The sequence below is a fragment of the Podarcis filfolensis genome (assembly GCF_964270895.1).
Source record: "Podarcis filfolensis genome assembly, chromosome: 16".
Classification (NCBI taxonomy): Eukaryota; Metazoa; Chordata; class Lepidosauria; order Squamata; family Lacertidae; genus Podarcis; species Podarcis filfolensis.
This window is the reverse complement of record NC_139620.1, coordinates 12614765-12631591: the sequence shown is the minus strand read 5'-3', so window position 1 is coordinate 12631591 and position 16827 is coordinate 12614765. Positions and strand designations below refer to the sequence as shown.

The 16827-nt window shown below is 47.6% G+C and overlaps 1 protein-coding gene across 1 annotated transcript in view; it reads left to right on the top strand.

Annotated features, from left to right (window-relative positions):
* The window catches only part of RTN3 (reticulon 3), a 40437-nt gene that overhangs the window by 15801 nt on the left and 7809 nt on the right, over positions 1-16827 (top strand). Inside the window, exons 3-4 of the mRNA XM_083591754.1 lie at positions 7628-9631; positions 15931-16138. Coding sequence (XP_083447880.1) covers positions 7628-9631; positions 15931-16138 — 2212 coding nt within the window. The remainder of the gene's footprint in view (positions 1-7627; positions 9632-15930; positions 16139-16827) is intronic.

Here is a 16827-nt window from a genome sequence, read left to right as displayed (position 1 = left end):
CACATCTTACCTTCCATTGGTGAATTTTCACCTCCGTGGAACTCTTTATATGCCAAGTTACCTCGCAGAGGATGCCGGGTGTTGGCCAGGCTTAGTGGACCCCTAACCATTGGTCCATAGTCAGCCTTCCCCACCCTGGTGCCCTCCAAATATTTAGGACTCCCAAGTTGCAACTGATTGGCCATGCTGGCAGGGGCTCCTAGGGTTGTAGTTTTAAGAGGGCTCCAGATGGAGGAAAGTTGGCCCACATAAACAGAATTGTGCCCTAGAATAGCTTGCCTAGTAGGCAACCAAGAATTCCATTTGGGCGGTTCGGTTTCTGTGCTAAGTGCAGAGGAAGAAAAGCTCCTTTCTTCATGACCAGTATAGAAATGCAGAGGGAGCTGGCAAAGAAGAACAGTTCGCTAGGTAGCCAGTCAGTGTGGTAGAAGGTTACCTCCTTCTTCAGTCTACAAAGAGGCAGAAGGCCATGCTTCTATGCAGGCCATGCAGGATGGGCCTACCCCTCTTCCACTGCCAGCATGAAAATGCAGGCCTCATGGCAGGCTAATAATTTTAGTGAGCTTATTTACAAACCTGTGCCAGAAACACACACACACACTCCACATTCACCTGTGACTTTACATTACATGAGGAGACTACTAGTAGCATATGATCTGACAAAGTTTGTCTGCCAGTCCTGATCTTCTCACTGAGGAGCCCCAGGGCTCCCCAGAACACAGTTTGGATAAAACCACTCCCATGACCATTAGTAGAGGTAGAAACTTAGGACCAGCATCCAGGAGTGTGGAATCTCCAGCCCTCCAGCAGTTGTTGAACTGCACTTCCCATCTTTCTTGGTTCTTGGCCATGCTGTGGAGGGCTGAAGGGTGTTGGAGCGTAAAAACATCTGTAGGGACCACAGGTTCCCCACCCCGAGCAACACAGCATTTCAGCCAAGGCCTTAGAAGTTCACGCTGGCTTAGGTTTGCTCCCACTGCCAGCACAGGTTGGCCCAGTGAAAAGTGGTAGCCATTTCCGCCCCCAGAGCTAGGTATTTGCTGATGGAGGGTTCAGGTTTGAAATGTTGGCTGCTTTTTGTTTTGCTAAAACACCCACAGTTGTGACTTGCTATAAGCACCGTATGAGCATGCTGACACGCTAAGGTGCAAGCCAGGCGTGATCTTGAGAATCAGGTTGCAATTCATTCCACATCAGCAACACTGCTGGTGTTGTTGTCAGTCCAGCATTTTGCCTTGCATCACCCCATTGGCACCCACTTCATCACTGTTACAGCTACACCCGATACTGTGGATTATTGTCCACTGCGTCATGCAGCTGAAAGGGAGTGTTGGCTGTCGAGATATAGCCTAACCACCCCAGTTGAGACCAGAGCAGGCCTCGGAATTGCCCTTGTTTCCAAACTGTGTCCTGCTAGATGTCACTACCACAAGGGTAGCCAACCTGTGACTCCAGATTTTGGACCACAGCTCCCATCATCCCTGACCTTTGGTCATTGTGGCTGGGCTTGCCAGGAGTTGGGAGTCCCAACAAAATCCAGTGGGCACCATGTTGGCCTATTCTAGAACAGGAATAGGGAATCTATGGCCTTCCAGATGTTCTTCGTCTCCCAACTCTAGTCAGCCACAGCTGGCATAGTCAGCAGTGGAGTCCAGCAACATCTGGAGGGCCAAAGGATTCCCCAACCCTGTGGAGCCCTTTTGTTTGTCCTTAGCACCTTGCATTCAGGGGGTAGACTGAAACGATTTAGGCATCTGAAATGCTTTCAGCCCCGGAATAGGAAGCTGCTACAATGAAAGACATTTGGGGCAAACAGCAGCAAACCAGTTACAGCCTTTTTTGTAAACAACAACAAAAAACATTTTTCTTCTCACTCCCCCCACCTTCTAATACTTAAAGTTCCCTCGAGAGCTAGCTTGGCTGCAAAGTCCTGGCTGATTTCCTTATCTTGGTGCTGTGGCTTATCACGTGCTATTTCTATGGCTGCTTCTGCACGCTGTGTTTTTCTTTCTCTCTCTCTCTCTCTTGAAGAGCTTCACCTTTGTCTGTGTATACTTGCTTTTTGAAGAAACCGAGCACTCGCCAGTTTGATTTGGCAGGCAAAAAATGGAGGTGTGGGGTGGCAATGGCAGTAAAGCATGCAGGCGACTAAAATTTCTGGGCAAGATGCTTAGTCAGGAGGGGCTCTAGGGCATGTGCTGGTAAAGAAATCCTGACTCTGATCCAAAAATCCTCCTTGATTCTGCAATGGAAACAATTCATGTAAATTTGATTAAACTGGAAAAAAATATCTGAGGGCTTATTCTTGCTTAGCAGAATCAAGGTAGTATTTGGGTTTTGTTTTGTTTTTCCAAGGGCTGATGTGGAAGATAGGTAAGGTGGTTAGGGGTGCAGTGATATAACCAGATATTATGGCAAATTCTGATGTTACAGCCAGACTATGCCTCAGGTTCACCCACTCTTTTTCCCTCTCCCTCTCCTCCCACATGCCCAGATTCCTCTCACTCTCGCTTTGTGAATCACAACAACTAATTTGCCATGACATCTTACTTGCACAAGCTATGGGCAATTTGCCTCCAAACTAGAATTGGAAACCTTGGTTTGAACTGATTTCTGGCCTTCAGGTAAGCTATGGTTTGGTGATGACCGTAGCTTACTCCATTTTGGACATAACAACAAACCATGGTTATTGTAAATTGAACAGTCAGAGGGGGGAATCAGGATTGCAGAAGGGAATTTGTGAGCCCAGGTCACAGCTCTGGCAACTAAATTGTAATATAGCCATGACTATTGTAAAGAGATTGGACAGCTTGGAGCCCCTTTCAAATCTGTTCCTGCTTTGGAACCTTTAACCCACTGGTTTTCAGGCTCCTTACCCTCCACAAAGGCTCTCCACCCTTATTAGTCAACTGAGGAACCATTGTATATTCCAAAAGATTCTAAAGCACACTCAGTATACTCATGGCACCTACTGGGCCTAGAATGTGTCCAAACACGTCTCTGAGTATTGCAGTGGGAAAAGCTTGTTCCTAATTAAGGACCCCCTAATTTAGGATACCCTAATGAGGGTATCACAGCTGTCTGGCACACTGTTGGAAAGCCACTGCTTTAATTTGATAGTGTGTCCACAATCAGAAGATCTGCTTTTATTTAAAAGCTAGGAAAAAAAGAGCTGGAAATGTGTGTTTGAAAACTGAAAAGGTAGAGAATTTCTGTTTTAATCAAGGCAAAAACTACTACACTGTACCCTTATGTAAGGAGCCCTCTTGTTGTTAAGCCAAGGTCTGTTGCAGCATGTCTATTTTGAGTAAAAGTTAGTTGAATTCTAGCCAGAGATGATGTCCAGGTGCTGGGTGACTTAATTAGTGCAGATTGAAATGATTTGCAGGTGGTTTTTGTTTTGCTTCCAAGTTAGGCAGGCTGCTGTCCTCTGGGCCTGACTTAAAGCTGATGTTGAAAATCTGAGGTGCAAATACGTTGTGCTACCTGGTCTTGCCAATCCATGTCTCTTTCATTGTGTGTTTTGCTGGGTCCAGCAGGACAATGGAGATAGAACATACCCTATTGTAACATATATGCCACACTCCTGATGTCTTTCTTTTCAGAATGGCCTGAGGGAGATCTCTGAGAATAATTCCACTCTTCGTAAGGCTACGGACTAACGGGGTAACCCCCCACAAAAAATTAGAAAACTGCCTTATTGCAGCCTTCCCCAGCCTCATGTACTCCTGTTGCTGGACTTCCAACTCCCATCACCACCAGTGAATATAGTGGATGGTTGCGGATTACAGGAGTTGGACGGCCAAAAACTAATGTAGGGCACCAGGTTGGGGACAGTTGCCTTTATTGAAGCAGAGCCCTTGGTGCATCTACCCTGGTACACTCTACTATGGCATCTGTCCAAGCAAGGTTCCTATTTCTCTCCATGGAGAATGCCAGAGGTTGATCTTGGACCTTTTACATACAGTGAGCATTCTGCTACTGAGTTGTAGGCACTCCTGCAAGTTAAAGAACGTTGATGAAGTTGTCTTATACCAAGTCTACCTATTGGTCTACCTAATTCTGTGTTGTCTACTCGGATGGGCAGTGCCTCTCCAAGATCCTCAGGAAATGGTCTTCTTGGCCTTGTTACCAGAATCCTTGGAACTGGAAATGCTTGGGATTTAACCTAGGCTCTTCTGTGTGCAGAATGCAAATTACCACTGAGATGGGCATTTAAATGCCATCAAGGAGCGGTCAATTCTGAGGGTACTGAGACTTGCACTATTCGAAAGTAGATGGTAATAAGAGTTTTGAGCTCCGTCAAGTTTGTGAGTAAATTCCCTGCTTCTGCTCAGTGTAGTTGCCTTAAAACCAAAATTTCACCTGACTAATCTGTGTGCTTCTCTTGAGCATTAAGACGTTATTCAGGCTCTCCTTGGCTGTAACTGGTGTGCCTGCCAGGCTTGTAGTTGGAGGTGAAGAGGAGCACCTATAGGCATGAAGTTGTTTTTAAAGCTGAGCTGTCTCAGGCAAGTGACATTAAAGTTTTACGTCACATCTGCTGTATTGGAACCTTGTTCTGTTCCTCCATGGCATGATCTTCAGGCAGTTCCTCAAGAAGACCAGAACTGGGCATTGGGCTTCCCTGAAGCACAGCTTGCCTATTGCTACTGACCTTCCCCAGCAGGTATGCTCGTGACCTTCAACCTTTTCAAATCTGGGACCCAACTTAAGCCTTCAGCTGCAACATGGGCCCCAGCTTTAAGTTAAGGTGTATATATCCCTCCCTCGCTCGCTTCCCCATTGGCATACTTTACACATCAGACATATTGGTTTGCCATTCTGCCTCTCTAGAAAATCCTGGGAATTGCAATTCGGTGGGGTGGGGAGTCTGTAACACTCCTTAGCACCCTACAGTTCCCATCAGCGGGTGGCAGATAAGTTTTGATAGATTAACCAACTACTAGAACTAGTAGTGTAGGCCAAGGTTTCCCAAACTTTGGTCATCAGCTGTTGTGGGACTCCAACACCCATCATCCCATGGTAGCTAGGAATGATGGGATTTCCCAAGTTTGGGAAACCCTGGTATAGGCATACCCTCATTCTTTCTCTTTCTTACTGTTTTAAATTGTTGCGCTGCCACCGGCACACATGCACCATGGGGTCTGTCCACCAACCCCAGTAGATCAGGGGAGGGCAGCCTATTTTCTGCTGGGCCACACTCCCTTGGAAGTAGAATGGGGACGATAGAACTTTGGTAGGCAGGGCAGACCCAGAAAGTAGGCGGGGTCAGAGCTAAAAGTGAATGGAGCCATTCCATTTCTTCTCTGTCCTTCTGCCACCCCATTTCCCCCTGCCTTCTTGCCACCTACGGCCACCTACGACTCTTCCAGTGTTAGAAACTAGGATAGAAAAGCTATTTGCCACATGGCTTCTGGAACCTACATTATGGGCACAAAAACAAAGTCTAGTCACCTTTGCAAGGGTGACTCGCACTACACAGCAGCAAGCCTACTTTGGAGTCAGCTGGGAAGGAATTTCTCCTCCTATACCCTCAGCACCAGCGGCAGCAATTTTATTCTTGAGTCTCCGTCACCATGCATGGTGACAAGACTTCTCAAAGTGCTCGCATTCTGACAATCTCCAGTCACAAAATGTGCCTGGCAGCTGGCTAATTTTGAACACTGGACTCATTAGCTTTAGGTTGCTTGCCCCTGCACTGGATAGTGAGTTGACAGACCCAACAGGCTTATGCATCATCACAGGGACTCCTCGGCATACCTGTGACCCAGGGTAGTCTTGCATGAAAGCGAATTATTTTGAAATTAATGAGATGGGGTGAAGATGTGAGAATAGCCGTTCCACGTTTCAGGAGTGTGTTTCTTTGATGCAATCAAGGCAGTGGCTAAAATGTTTCAGTAGAGAGTCCTGTGCTCAAATGGTCCTCTTTCAAGAAAACAAGCTGTCATCAGGACTTCCTTCCTAGAGCATGTCCTCACTGGCTAAATTCAGAATACAATATAGTAGCACCATGAAAAGCTTCAAGTGTCACCTGACCTTTCATGGTTTGAGACTGGATGGATGAAGTCATAACCGTGATATGTTTTGTGAAACAAGAAGGGGATGTGTTCATGTTCGTTAACGAGGATTTCTTCCCTGCCTTTTTGTCGTTAAGGGCACTTAAGGTGGCTCCATGAGGATAATGAGCAGGAGAAATGAACACCCTTCCCGTCTAGATTCTGTACACAAAGGGGAGATTTCTGCTGTGGACTTCCAACCATTAGTCCAGAATGCAGTTCTTCAGAAGCTCACTTGTGGATGATGCCTTCTGGCTGTAATATTGCACTTGTCCAAGAAATAGCCTGTCACGGTTCCAGCTTTATTTTCCCATGGCATTCTAAGTGTCGGGTGACTGAGAAGAAAAATCCACTGAGTAACTGAAACTCGGTTCTGTTGCAATATGTGGGCTGGTGCCCTTAGGCTCTTGGCACACCCCCTCCAGTGCCTTTCTCAACCATTGCCCCAAGCCTAGGGAGTGGTTCCCAGTATTGCTCTGTCGTGTCAACCCAGTCCAGAAGCATTGGTAGAATTACCCATCTTAGGGCTCTCTGACACCTAGAAAGGACAGGATAGCTCAGTCAAGGCAGAGGGCACACAACATCCATAGGAAGGATATAGTCAGATCTTAGGTGCACCTAGCCTTGTGGTGTTAATACTCTCCTGAGTTTCATGGAGGGGTCTTTCCCAGTACAGCCTCATTTATCACAGCTATACATTTGTAGAGTTGGAAGGGACCATGAGGATCACCTAGTCCAAACCCCTGTAATGCAGGAATCTTTCACCCAACGTGGGGTTCAAACCCACAACCCTGAGATTAAGTGTCTCATGCTCTACAGGCTGAGCTGTCCCTCAGGATATGATGCCTGGGGTTGATCCCGAGACCTTCTGCATGCAAAGCATGTGGTCTCCTGCTGAGCTACAGTCTCTCTCCAGTTCGCTCTATTACTTGGTGTGACAGTAGTTGGAAGGGCCTTTTTGCTCTGTCCTGTGGAAGCAGCAAAGGCTGTGGCAAACTAGTAAAACATGCCATTCTTGTAGAGCTTCAGAGTTCCTAGACACTTTGCTCAAGAAGCCCCTCCAAACATTGACAGCTTATCAGAACTGGGGTGCATCTCCCTGCAGCCATGCCACCCTGTAAGCGACCAGCATTATTCTGTTTACATGCACTAATTTGGGTTACTTCTATTCATCCACCCGGCATGCTCACCATTGCACACTTAGATATTTTATTTTATTTTATTTTATTTTGGCTGACCTGAGCTCTTCATCTGCTATGAACTTAACTGTCGGTGGCTTTTATGTTCCTGTGGATCATAATTCCCCTGTGAAGTGGCTCCCTTGTGAAGTCCTATGGGTGACAGTCTCTTGCATGTTTGCCAAGGCAGATGTTTCAGAGTCTTGTCTCCCTAGTTCTAAGAGCATGTTGCCTGCTTGACTGTGAAATCTGTGACTGCTGCTCTTTCCCTTTTATCCTGTTTGTAAAATGGGGGCCCCTAGATGGGTCCGTGTCTCTTCTTCCATGTGTCCCAACAACTTGGGCTTCCAAGGTTGCAATTTCCTTCCTCCCCTGTGTTCTCTTGATCAGCTGGAGCTCAAGCTGCTTTTTTAGCATATTCAGGAAACCAGAGGGAAAGAAATGGCAAATCCGCACCCTCAGATGTAGGAAAAGAATTCGTAGATGGCCAAAGTCAGGACCACATCTATGGGACCAGTGAAGGTTTGGGAGCAGGGCCAGTCTCTGTAGGATCCACTGGCCTAGAGGAGTCGTCTCTCTCTGTTGGATCCAAAGTTCACATCTGTGAGCCGGTGGTACAAGCTTCTTCCTTGACTCACAATGACTTTAAGGGAGGTGTTGCCCTAGATGGAAAAGTTGAGCTGAGTAAATGTGACCAACACAAAAAACCAGCTTCAAGTGGAGAGTCCAAATTAGCTTTGCTAACCAACCCAAAAGACGAACCCGAGCACTCTCCACCCAGAGTTGCCTACTCTCATTCCCCAACATCCCCAGTGGTAGCTGGTGAGGCCGTTGTGGAAAAAGATTCCCCTGAGTCTCCATTCGAGGTCATTGCTGACAGACTGGAATTTGATAAGGAATTCAAAGATGTCCTTGCAAGCAACTCCAATGATATTGGTAGCAACTGGGTAATGCACAGCGAAAGGGAGCTCCTTACAGACATCCCAGAAGACAGCGTGTGTGAGTTTCAAGTGAAGCCACGGGGCGGGAGCCGAATTCCACCGGGGCCTGGCCTCTCACGCCAGTCTTCAGGCACAACGGCAGCACTGGAAGAAGTGTCCAAATGTGTCCGTGACTTGCACAGCTTCACGAGCGAGCTGCTCAACTGGGATATGATTCCTAAGGATCTGGAGGACAAGCCTGATGACTTTGGCAGCTCGGGCTTCTTGCCATCGCCTACCCGAGATTCAAATGGCGTCGCTTCTGGGTCGGTAGGTGGCAAGGTGGAAGCGAGCAAAGCTTCCAGCCCTCACCAGCCCCTCAAAATCAGCATCCACCAAAAAGACAGCCCATCTCCAGTGGAGAAGGATGAGAAGCAGGCCATAGTCAGTCGTGAGGTATCTGTTGTGAAAGTCATTCCCACCGCTGCAGCAGAGCCGAAGGCAGATGTCCGCTGGCCAAATTCCAGCTTACCCGAAATGGCTGATGCTGACAGCTCTGGGGAGTCGGACGACACCGTCATAGAAGATGCTACTGTGATTTCAGCCTCCCAAAATGAGACTGCTGCAGAGAGCAGCAAGCCACTCCCCAAGGCACTTGACTCTGTCAAGACAGCGGTTGTACATATAGACGACAAAGGGAGCAAGCCACGTAAACCCAGCCCAGAAGGCGCAATTCCACCCAAGGCCCTGGAATGCAATTGGGGATCCATTGATGACTTTGAAGCTATCCAGACCAAGACAAATGTTCATGGGGAAAGCCCAGTCGCTGCTTCTCTGCCGCCTAAACAGCCCTCTCCTGGCATACCTCCTAAAGCGGGGCAGGAATTGTGCACTTATGGACAGGACCTACTTGGGAAAAGGCCCAGGATGGACGGCCTCCCCTTGGACAATGTAAAAGAGGCTGTGTGCCCAGACTCCCTCAATGGGGAGAACTTTATGGGCTTCATGAAGGAGTGCTTGAATTCCAAAGGGAGCGAATCTCCGGATGACGCTGTTGAGACCTTCTCGGAAGCAGAGCTAAAAGCAGCAAGATCCGAGGTGGCGGATCCCCATTCACAGCAGCCACCAAAGGTGACTCAAGACTTTGAGCAAGAGCACCTCACCATCAAGGCCCTCAAAGAAGTCGGCAGGAAGGCTGAGACAGAGAGGCAGCCACTTCCACCAAGCAAGGTCTCCGTTCCCGGAGGGAAGCGTCCTGGGCAGTACTGCGAGGTACCCCCAGACCCCCGAGGTCCTGTTCAGAAGTCTGCCCTGGAGAAGAGACCCCTCTGCCTTGAGCAAGCTGTGGACGTGAAGCTGGCTTCTGGCCCTGCTGCCCTTGGCGGGCACGACATTCCCAACAAATCTTCCCAGGCCCCTCTTCCCGAGCCTCCTATGCCACATGCTATTGCAAAATTACTGGCTGAATTTTCAGGTAAACACACTCTTTGGTTGCTGCTTTTTTATGCCTTGCATGTGTGGCCCTCTAAAGACCAATATTATGTTAGTTTACCTCTACAGGGGTGGCAGTGGGCCCCTCCATAGGTACCCTAGTTTTACAGCAGCCATTCCCCTGCAATTTAGTGTCATCAACCTGCTCTGCGTTCATCAAGGACGAGATTCCAGGAGTACCTGAGGGATCTGCAAACTTGAAAGATGCCCAGTCCCTCCTAGTGCTACTGGCCCTATTAGAACTCTATATTTCTTCAGGGGAGGGGAGGTGTGTAACCTTGTGCTTATATGACTTGCTTAACTCCCCAAAATTGTAGTAGAAAAAAATATTACCCCCACCACACCCAAAACAGTAACAACCACACCGTGGTACCTTACCTAAAACAGAACCACAAAATGCTGAGCAGTAATGGGAATGAAGCAATTGCTTTAAATCTGCATTGATCTGCATATGAAAGAGAACAAGGACTTCGGTGGAGGGGATGAAGTAGTTCATAAATTATGCCCCCCCCCCCGAATTGCTGAATATCAGACAGAGAAATTTGGGAGCTCAATTGAGCTAAGTTGTACCTAAGTTTGTATGTGCAGGAGTCTGCCATCTTACGCTCACTTACCTAGGAGTAATCCCAGATTGTGTTCCACTGTAGCTGATGGATGTATAGCTCTGCAGTATGAATCACACTCATGTTACAAGGTGTGTGTCTGAACTCACACGCATGTCTAGAACTCGTGTGTATTCATTTGCACACTCCCAAGACACTTAGATAACCTTTTGCTAGAGTAAGGAGGGAAGGTGGGCATTGGCCTTCCTCTCTGCCTGTTTGAAAAGATGCTGTAAGAGTATCTTTCTGCATTTGGAGGTGGGTGTGGGTGGGGAGAAGTTGTTGCTAGGAAGACTTCCTCCCAGTGAGGGAAATCTCAGCCCATCACAACCCCGGGGAGTGCATGTTGTATTCCCCCTGCTCTCCTTTGTTCACCAGCATGGCTTTTATGGGCTTGATACCAGACAAGCACAACAGAGGGATTCTTGGCTTCTGCTCTGTTTGGGCTGCGGGCTTCAATTTTTGCAGATGCTTTTCCTCTCTCCCTTTCTTTGTTTTTATTTTCAAGCTGAACTGCAAGCAGAGGGGTGGGGGTTAACGAGAGGCAAAACCCATCATTATTTTTATTTTCCCCTCCTCTGTGGGTCAAGGAGCAAGCAGCCTGAAAAGGGTTTTTTATAAACTTTCATCTTTGGCGAGTTGCCAGTCGCCCATCTCTCATAAAGAGGGAGTGGCTCTCCCATGTCTGAACAGAGAGAGTGTTGTGCTGAGTTTTAAATGCCTCCTCTGTGCTGCTGCTCCTAGGAGGGGCCCTTGCCCCATGGTGGGCCACATGCTTTGCATGTGTAAAGTCCCAGGCTCAATCCCTGGGGTAGTTCAGGGGATGGCAAGACGCTTTGTCTGCATAACGTCCCAGTTTGATAGTCTCCAATGGAAAGGATCTCTGGTTGCGGGTCTGGAATCCTTGGGAGCTGCTGCCAGTCAGAGCAAGCAGTACTAAGTTAGGCTAGCCAATCCGGTCTGACTTGATACAAGGCAGCTTCATGTTGTCATATGATGTGTGTCTTACTTGCTTGGGCATTAGGGCAGCACCAAGTGATACTATATTGTTAGCTCTGCTTTTAACATGTTCTTGTAATTTTATTGTGTTTTTTCCCTTGCTTGTAAACCAGTTCAGGACTTCTGAGTTAGGAAGCCATATACAAATTTATTGAACCTCAACCCACACCACAATTTCCAGATGTACAAAGATTAATGTATTTGAAATGAGAGAGAACCCTGGAGACTCATAATATTTGCTTAATTCCAAATATGAATAAGACAGGGTGGGGGCCTTTTCAGAGTTGTCTCCTACACCATAGGATTCCTTTTCAAAGGCACAACTGGTTCTTTCAATTCAGGTTTTTAAGCGAGCTTTTAAAGACTGTTGTTTTTCCCTTGCTTTTAATGGCAGATATTTATGTATCTGCTTCTGGTAGTATTCCTTATGGCGTTTCTAAAATGTATTTTGCTCAATCCTGATTAATTTTATATCATACTTTGTTACTTTTTATTTCAATTTACATATATTTACACCACCCAGATAATCTTTTATATCGAGAGTAATATAGACGTGTTTAAATAAAAAAAATAGATAATAAAAGTAGAGGCAAAGAGGCACATCTACAAGGCAACTGCCGTGTCTGCTTGCCTCTTCCGCTCAAAGAGTGTTTATTGCATTCCCCCAAACCTGATGCATAACTTCGTTTCAAAAAGCACACAAGTTCTGTTATGAAGAGAGCATTTCTTGCCACCATCGGGTTCCCACTAGCAAAATCTCAGCTGGTTTTGCTGGACTATTATTATTAGCCAGCAGTCTGCCTAACAACAGGAATGGTGAGCTGGAGGGCACTTCTTTAGCCCACTTCACTTACCACACAGGGGACGGGATCTGGCTGCCTAATTCTGTTTTCTGGTAGTCATGACATGGAGGAAGTACCAAAAAAAAAAAAAAACCCCTCTGAGAATGAGGGCACTGCAGCCCTTCTGCAATCCTTCCTCGAGCTGTGTCTCCCCACCCCACATGGAAGATTCAAATAGGCATCCCCTGCTCTCAGTCTTCACACTTTGCCCCAGAGCTAGCAACATCTCTTTTTAAAATAAAAATAAAAATGAGTGCTAAGGTTCTGAGAGTGCTGCAGTACAAAACAGCTCTGTTTGGCTGCCTGCTTGGCTCTTCACAGGCTCATGAAAAATGCACGCTAAATGTCCCAGAGGGTGGCGAGCAGAGCTTAAGGCTTCCCAGCAGCCCCTTGCAGCAGACTGGTAAACACGAGCAAGAGAGTGGCGGAATGGGAGAGACGCTGACAGGCGTTTTTCTTTTTCGCTCTTCCATTCCTGCCTTATTCGATGCTGTGATTACTCATCCATCATCTCCCCAGCACCACCGCCACCCCCATGCACCTCCCCTTCTTGATGCATTTGCAGAAAGCATCATCGCCAAGATGTCTGCATTGACATCTGCCCACACTTCCAGCATCTCTCTTGTGCTGTGTGTATGTGCGGGCTGTTGTTTTTCCTTCATACCCTTGCTGTGGGCAAGCGACCCGTGCTCTGTTCCTTTGTCCTCTTTCTGTCCTGCAACCTCCTCCCACTTCTGCCTGTTTTGACAGCTAATGCATTGGGGGGGGAGTGAGGGAGATGGGCAAGGAACTCGGCCAGGCTGTTGCAGCAGAAAGAGCTTCTGCTGGGAGGCTGGCAGCCAGGCTCCCTCCTCCGCTCCTGCCCCCTCGGGAGCAATGGGGTTCTGCCCTGAACCAGTTACCTGCTCTCTCTTTTGGTCTTCCTGAGGCTGCAGTGGGAAGGTCCAGGGCAGGAATTGGCTGTGCTGGCTTCCCTCCCAAAGTTACAAATTCACCCACAACCCTGACTGCAAGAGTGTGTGTGTGTGTGTGTGTGTGTGTGTGTGTGTGTGTGTGTTTGGGGGGGGGGGATCCTGAGAGCAGCCAAGTGCAATGTCTTGTCTGATGCAAACCCACCTTCCTTTATCCTCTCCTGGGCTGGGACTGGGAGCCAGGCTTTGTCTTGAGCTCAGTGGTGTGGCCTCCAGCCAGCCTATCAGGAGAGGAACCGGCCTCTCTTTCCCTCAGCCCCCATCAGCCTCCCTCCTCTCTCTCTCTAGAAGAATAAACAGCAGGGGGCTGACTTAACGCCATTTGCTGCAGATCCAAGGACTAGGGGCTTGTCCTCACAGTGTGGGGCAACAGTGCCTCCTTCCTAGAGGCGGCTGGGTGTTACAGACCAGAACCGCACAGTGGGGCAACCATCTCCACCACCTTTGACGCAGGCGTCCGCCTGGGTGGGTGAGCGCCTTACTTTCAAACCTGGTACATTCCACAAGATTTCTGTGCCTAATTCCTGAACTGGATTCTTTCATCCTAACAGCAGCAATCAAACCTGAGCATCTGTTGCCAAAAGATGGTTTAGTTTCGCTGCAACAACCAACTGATTTGGAAGGCAGGCCGTTAAAATATTGTAGAGCCTAGGTGGGGAGGCTGTGTTGGACTACAGCTCCCATCATCCTTGACTGGCTGGGGGCTGATGGGAGTTGCAGTTCAGCAACATCTGGAGGGCCACAGGCTCCCCAGCCGGGCTGTCATTCTTTAGGAAACTCAGCTCTCCACAGCACTTGCTTTTGGGAAATACCCTGTAGGAACAAGGAGGGGGTTAATCCCGGGTAAGTTGTGGCAGGGAGCCAGTCTGTGACTTTGCCTTGCCAGACTAACTGCAAGGTACTTTTGTGTTAATGCACCAAGCCCTAAATGACTTATGCCCAAAGTACCTTAAGGATGGCTTGATTCCTAAAGCTCCACCTCAGTTGCTGAGCTCCTCTGATGGGGGCACTTCTGGTGATTTTCCCACACCCCTGAGGGTTGGTTGGTCTTCACTAGGGGCTGAGTCTTTAGTGTGTCAGGCCAGGCTGCCCTATGGAACTCCCTGCCAGTAGAAGTTCAGCAGGGACCATCCTTCCTTTAGACGTCTTTTGAAAACTTCTCTTTTACATTTTTGAATTTTAGCCTTATATGTTGTACTCTGCCTTGCTGTATTTTTTTTATGAAAGTGCAGATTATAAATTTGTAAATAAAATAAATACATCGTTTTGGCTGTGCTTTGGACAAGACTGAGCTCGGTCAGTAGAACATGAGACTACAACATCTCAAGGTTGTAGTTTTGAGCCCCATGTTGGGTGAAAAATTGCTGCATTGCAGGAGGCTGGACTAGATGACCCTCATGGGCTGAATGTTTGTATTTTAAAAGAGCTTTGGTAGAAACAGAAAATACTCAGGAATTTTGAAGCCATGCAGAAAGGTGGTATGTGTTTGGAAAAGGGTAGAAATTTGTTGGAGGGGGTTTGAAATATATGTACACCTATTTTTATCAGTTATAGATGACTGCTTCAATGCATTAAGCCTCACTTGGCATATGAAATAGTATTGCAGGTCTGCCATGCAGGCCAACAAATACCAACACAAATAATGTAGTGGGTGGTTTCTTACATATAGTAATGTCTCTCCCCCCCCCACATCCAACTAGCTGAAACCAAGTTACCATTTTAAAAACCATTGTCATTGGCTCTGCTACGTTCCATAGAGATCTAGGGAAAATCTCTTAGCAGTCCCCCACACTATGGAGGCCACCACTGAACCATATTTTTCGGTGATGGCCCTTAGGCTTAGTTCAACAAATCCACCAATTTGACCCTTTTTAAGCAAGCAATTGAGATGGTTTGTTACGATAGCAGTCCTAGATGTGTCTACTTGGGAGTAAGCACAATCCCCACCAAGTTCAAGGGGACTTGCCTCCAGGTAAGACTGTGCACAGGTTGCAAACCTACATCCCATTGAATTTGATGGTGATGGTGCTTGCTTCCGAGTAGACATACAGGATTGCAAGAGCTTCATGTGCCTGCAGATTGCATTTATATTCATAAAACAGATTTGTATCCCACTTTTGTCTTTTTGAAAAGATCCTCAAGGTGCCTACTAAATCTGGTTTTGTTTTGCTGCAATAAATTAAAGTATATGAGAAGCTTTCAGAAACAGCCAGGTTATAAATAACTGTTCATTTGGTCCACAGTATCCTTTTACAGAAGTTGCAAAGCAGCCCAAGGGTAGCAGGAATGGGGCCAAACAGGCCTTTTTCAAAACTGCATTCCACAGCAGTGGTGCCGTGATCACCCAAGCCCTCTCCTGTTAGCCACCTGCCATCTCTTTGTTCAGGGGTTGCCAGCCTTTTTAGGCCCCATGGGCATATTTGGATTTTTGAGCAAGTGCCACGGGTACCACCCCTCTGGACAATTCTTTCCCCATCTTTTAGATTGGCCCTGGGAGAGAAAACACGTGTGTGAGAGCATGTTTGCTTTTCCAAGGAATCCGGGTAGAAGTCATACCCAGTAGAATAAATCTGAGCCTTGAAAAAGCATAGAGCTGAAAGAGGAAGTGAGAGATAGTGCCACTCTTCCAACTTCCTCCTCCAGCTCTATGCTCTAAGGGAGAAAAAGATAACCGTCCTCGCCATCTCACGACCAAGGGGCAGTGAGGGGAGCAGGGGCCCGAGAGGCTTCATGGATGCCTTGGCTGCTGGGAGGATGCAGAGAAGGTCCTTGGTTGTCGCCCTTAGAATTGCACGGCCTGGGTGCTCTTCTTATAGCAGTTTCCGACCCTCTCCAGTGACCTCTTGTACTCATTTCTCTCTTTGGCAGTGCGCGATCTGGTCTTCTGGCGGGATGTGAAGAAGACGGGCCTTGTCTTCAGCACCACGCTGATCTTGCTGCTCTCCCTGGCTGCTTTCAGCGTCATCAGCGTCATCTCGTACCTCATCCTGGCACTCCTCTCCGTCACCATCAGCTTCCGGGTCTACAAGTCTGTCATTCAGGCTGTGCAGAAGTCTGAAGAGGGGCATCCATTCAAGTGAGTGGGCTTGGCTCGGGGCCAGAAGAGTCCATTTCTGTTCTCACCAGGTTCCGTTTAGGCCAAGTAGATTTCCATTCTCCCTTATCCTTTCTGAAAAATGGCCTGCATGAACTCGTGACCATGAGATCGGGTAGTAAATGCTAACATTGGATGCGAAGAAGCATAGGCAGTTGCATGGAGAGGAAGAATTCTGTGGGTAGCTGTCAATTGTGAGAACTAAGTGGAGCCTCCAGGTTCAGAAGCAGTGACTACATACATGATTATACTAGAAGCATGTAGTGCAGGAGGGCTACCCAAAGGAACAGAGGAACCTGCCTTAAACCAATGCTAACCCCTGGTCCATCCAACTCCGCATTGCCCACACTACGCAGCAATCATTCTCCACGGTTCTGGGCAGGAGTCTTTCCCTGCCCAGTTAGCCCTGTCCTGTGATTCCAGGGATTGAACGGAATATTCTCATGCGCTCTGGCCTTTCCTGTGTACGCTCTTGTCACTGAGCTGCAATCCCTCTGCATCTGGCTCTAGCCACTGTTGGAAGCAGTTTGCAGGACTTGACGGATCCTCTGATCCAACTGGGCTCCTTTTTAAAAATAGATTTTTCCCCCTTTGCTTAATCAAAGACTTATAATTCAACAATGTATTAAAATGAAAAATGAAGAGGAAACTGTACAATTGCATTAAAATGA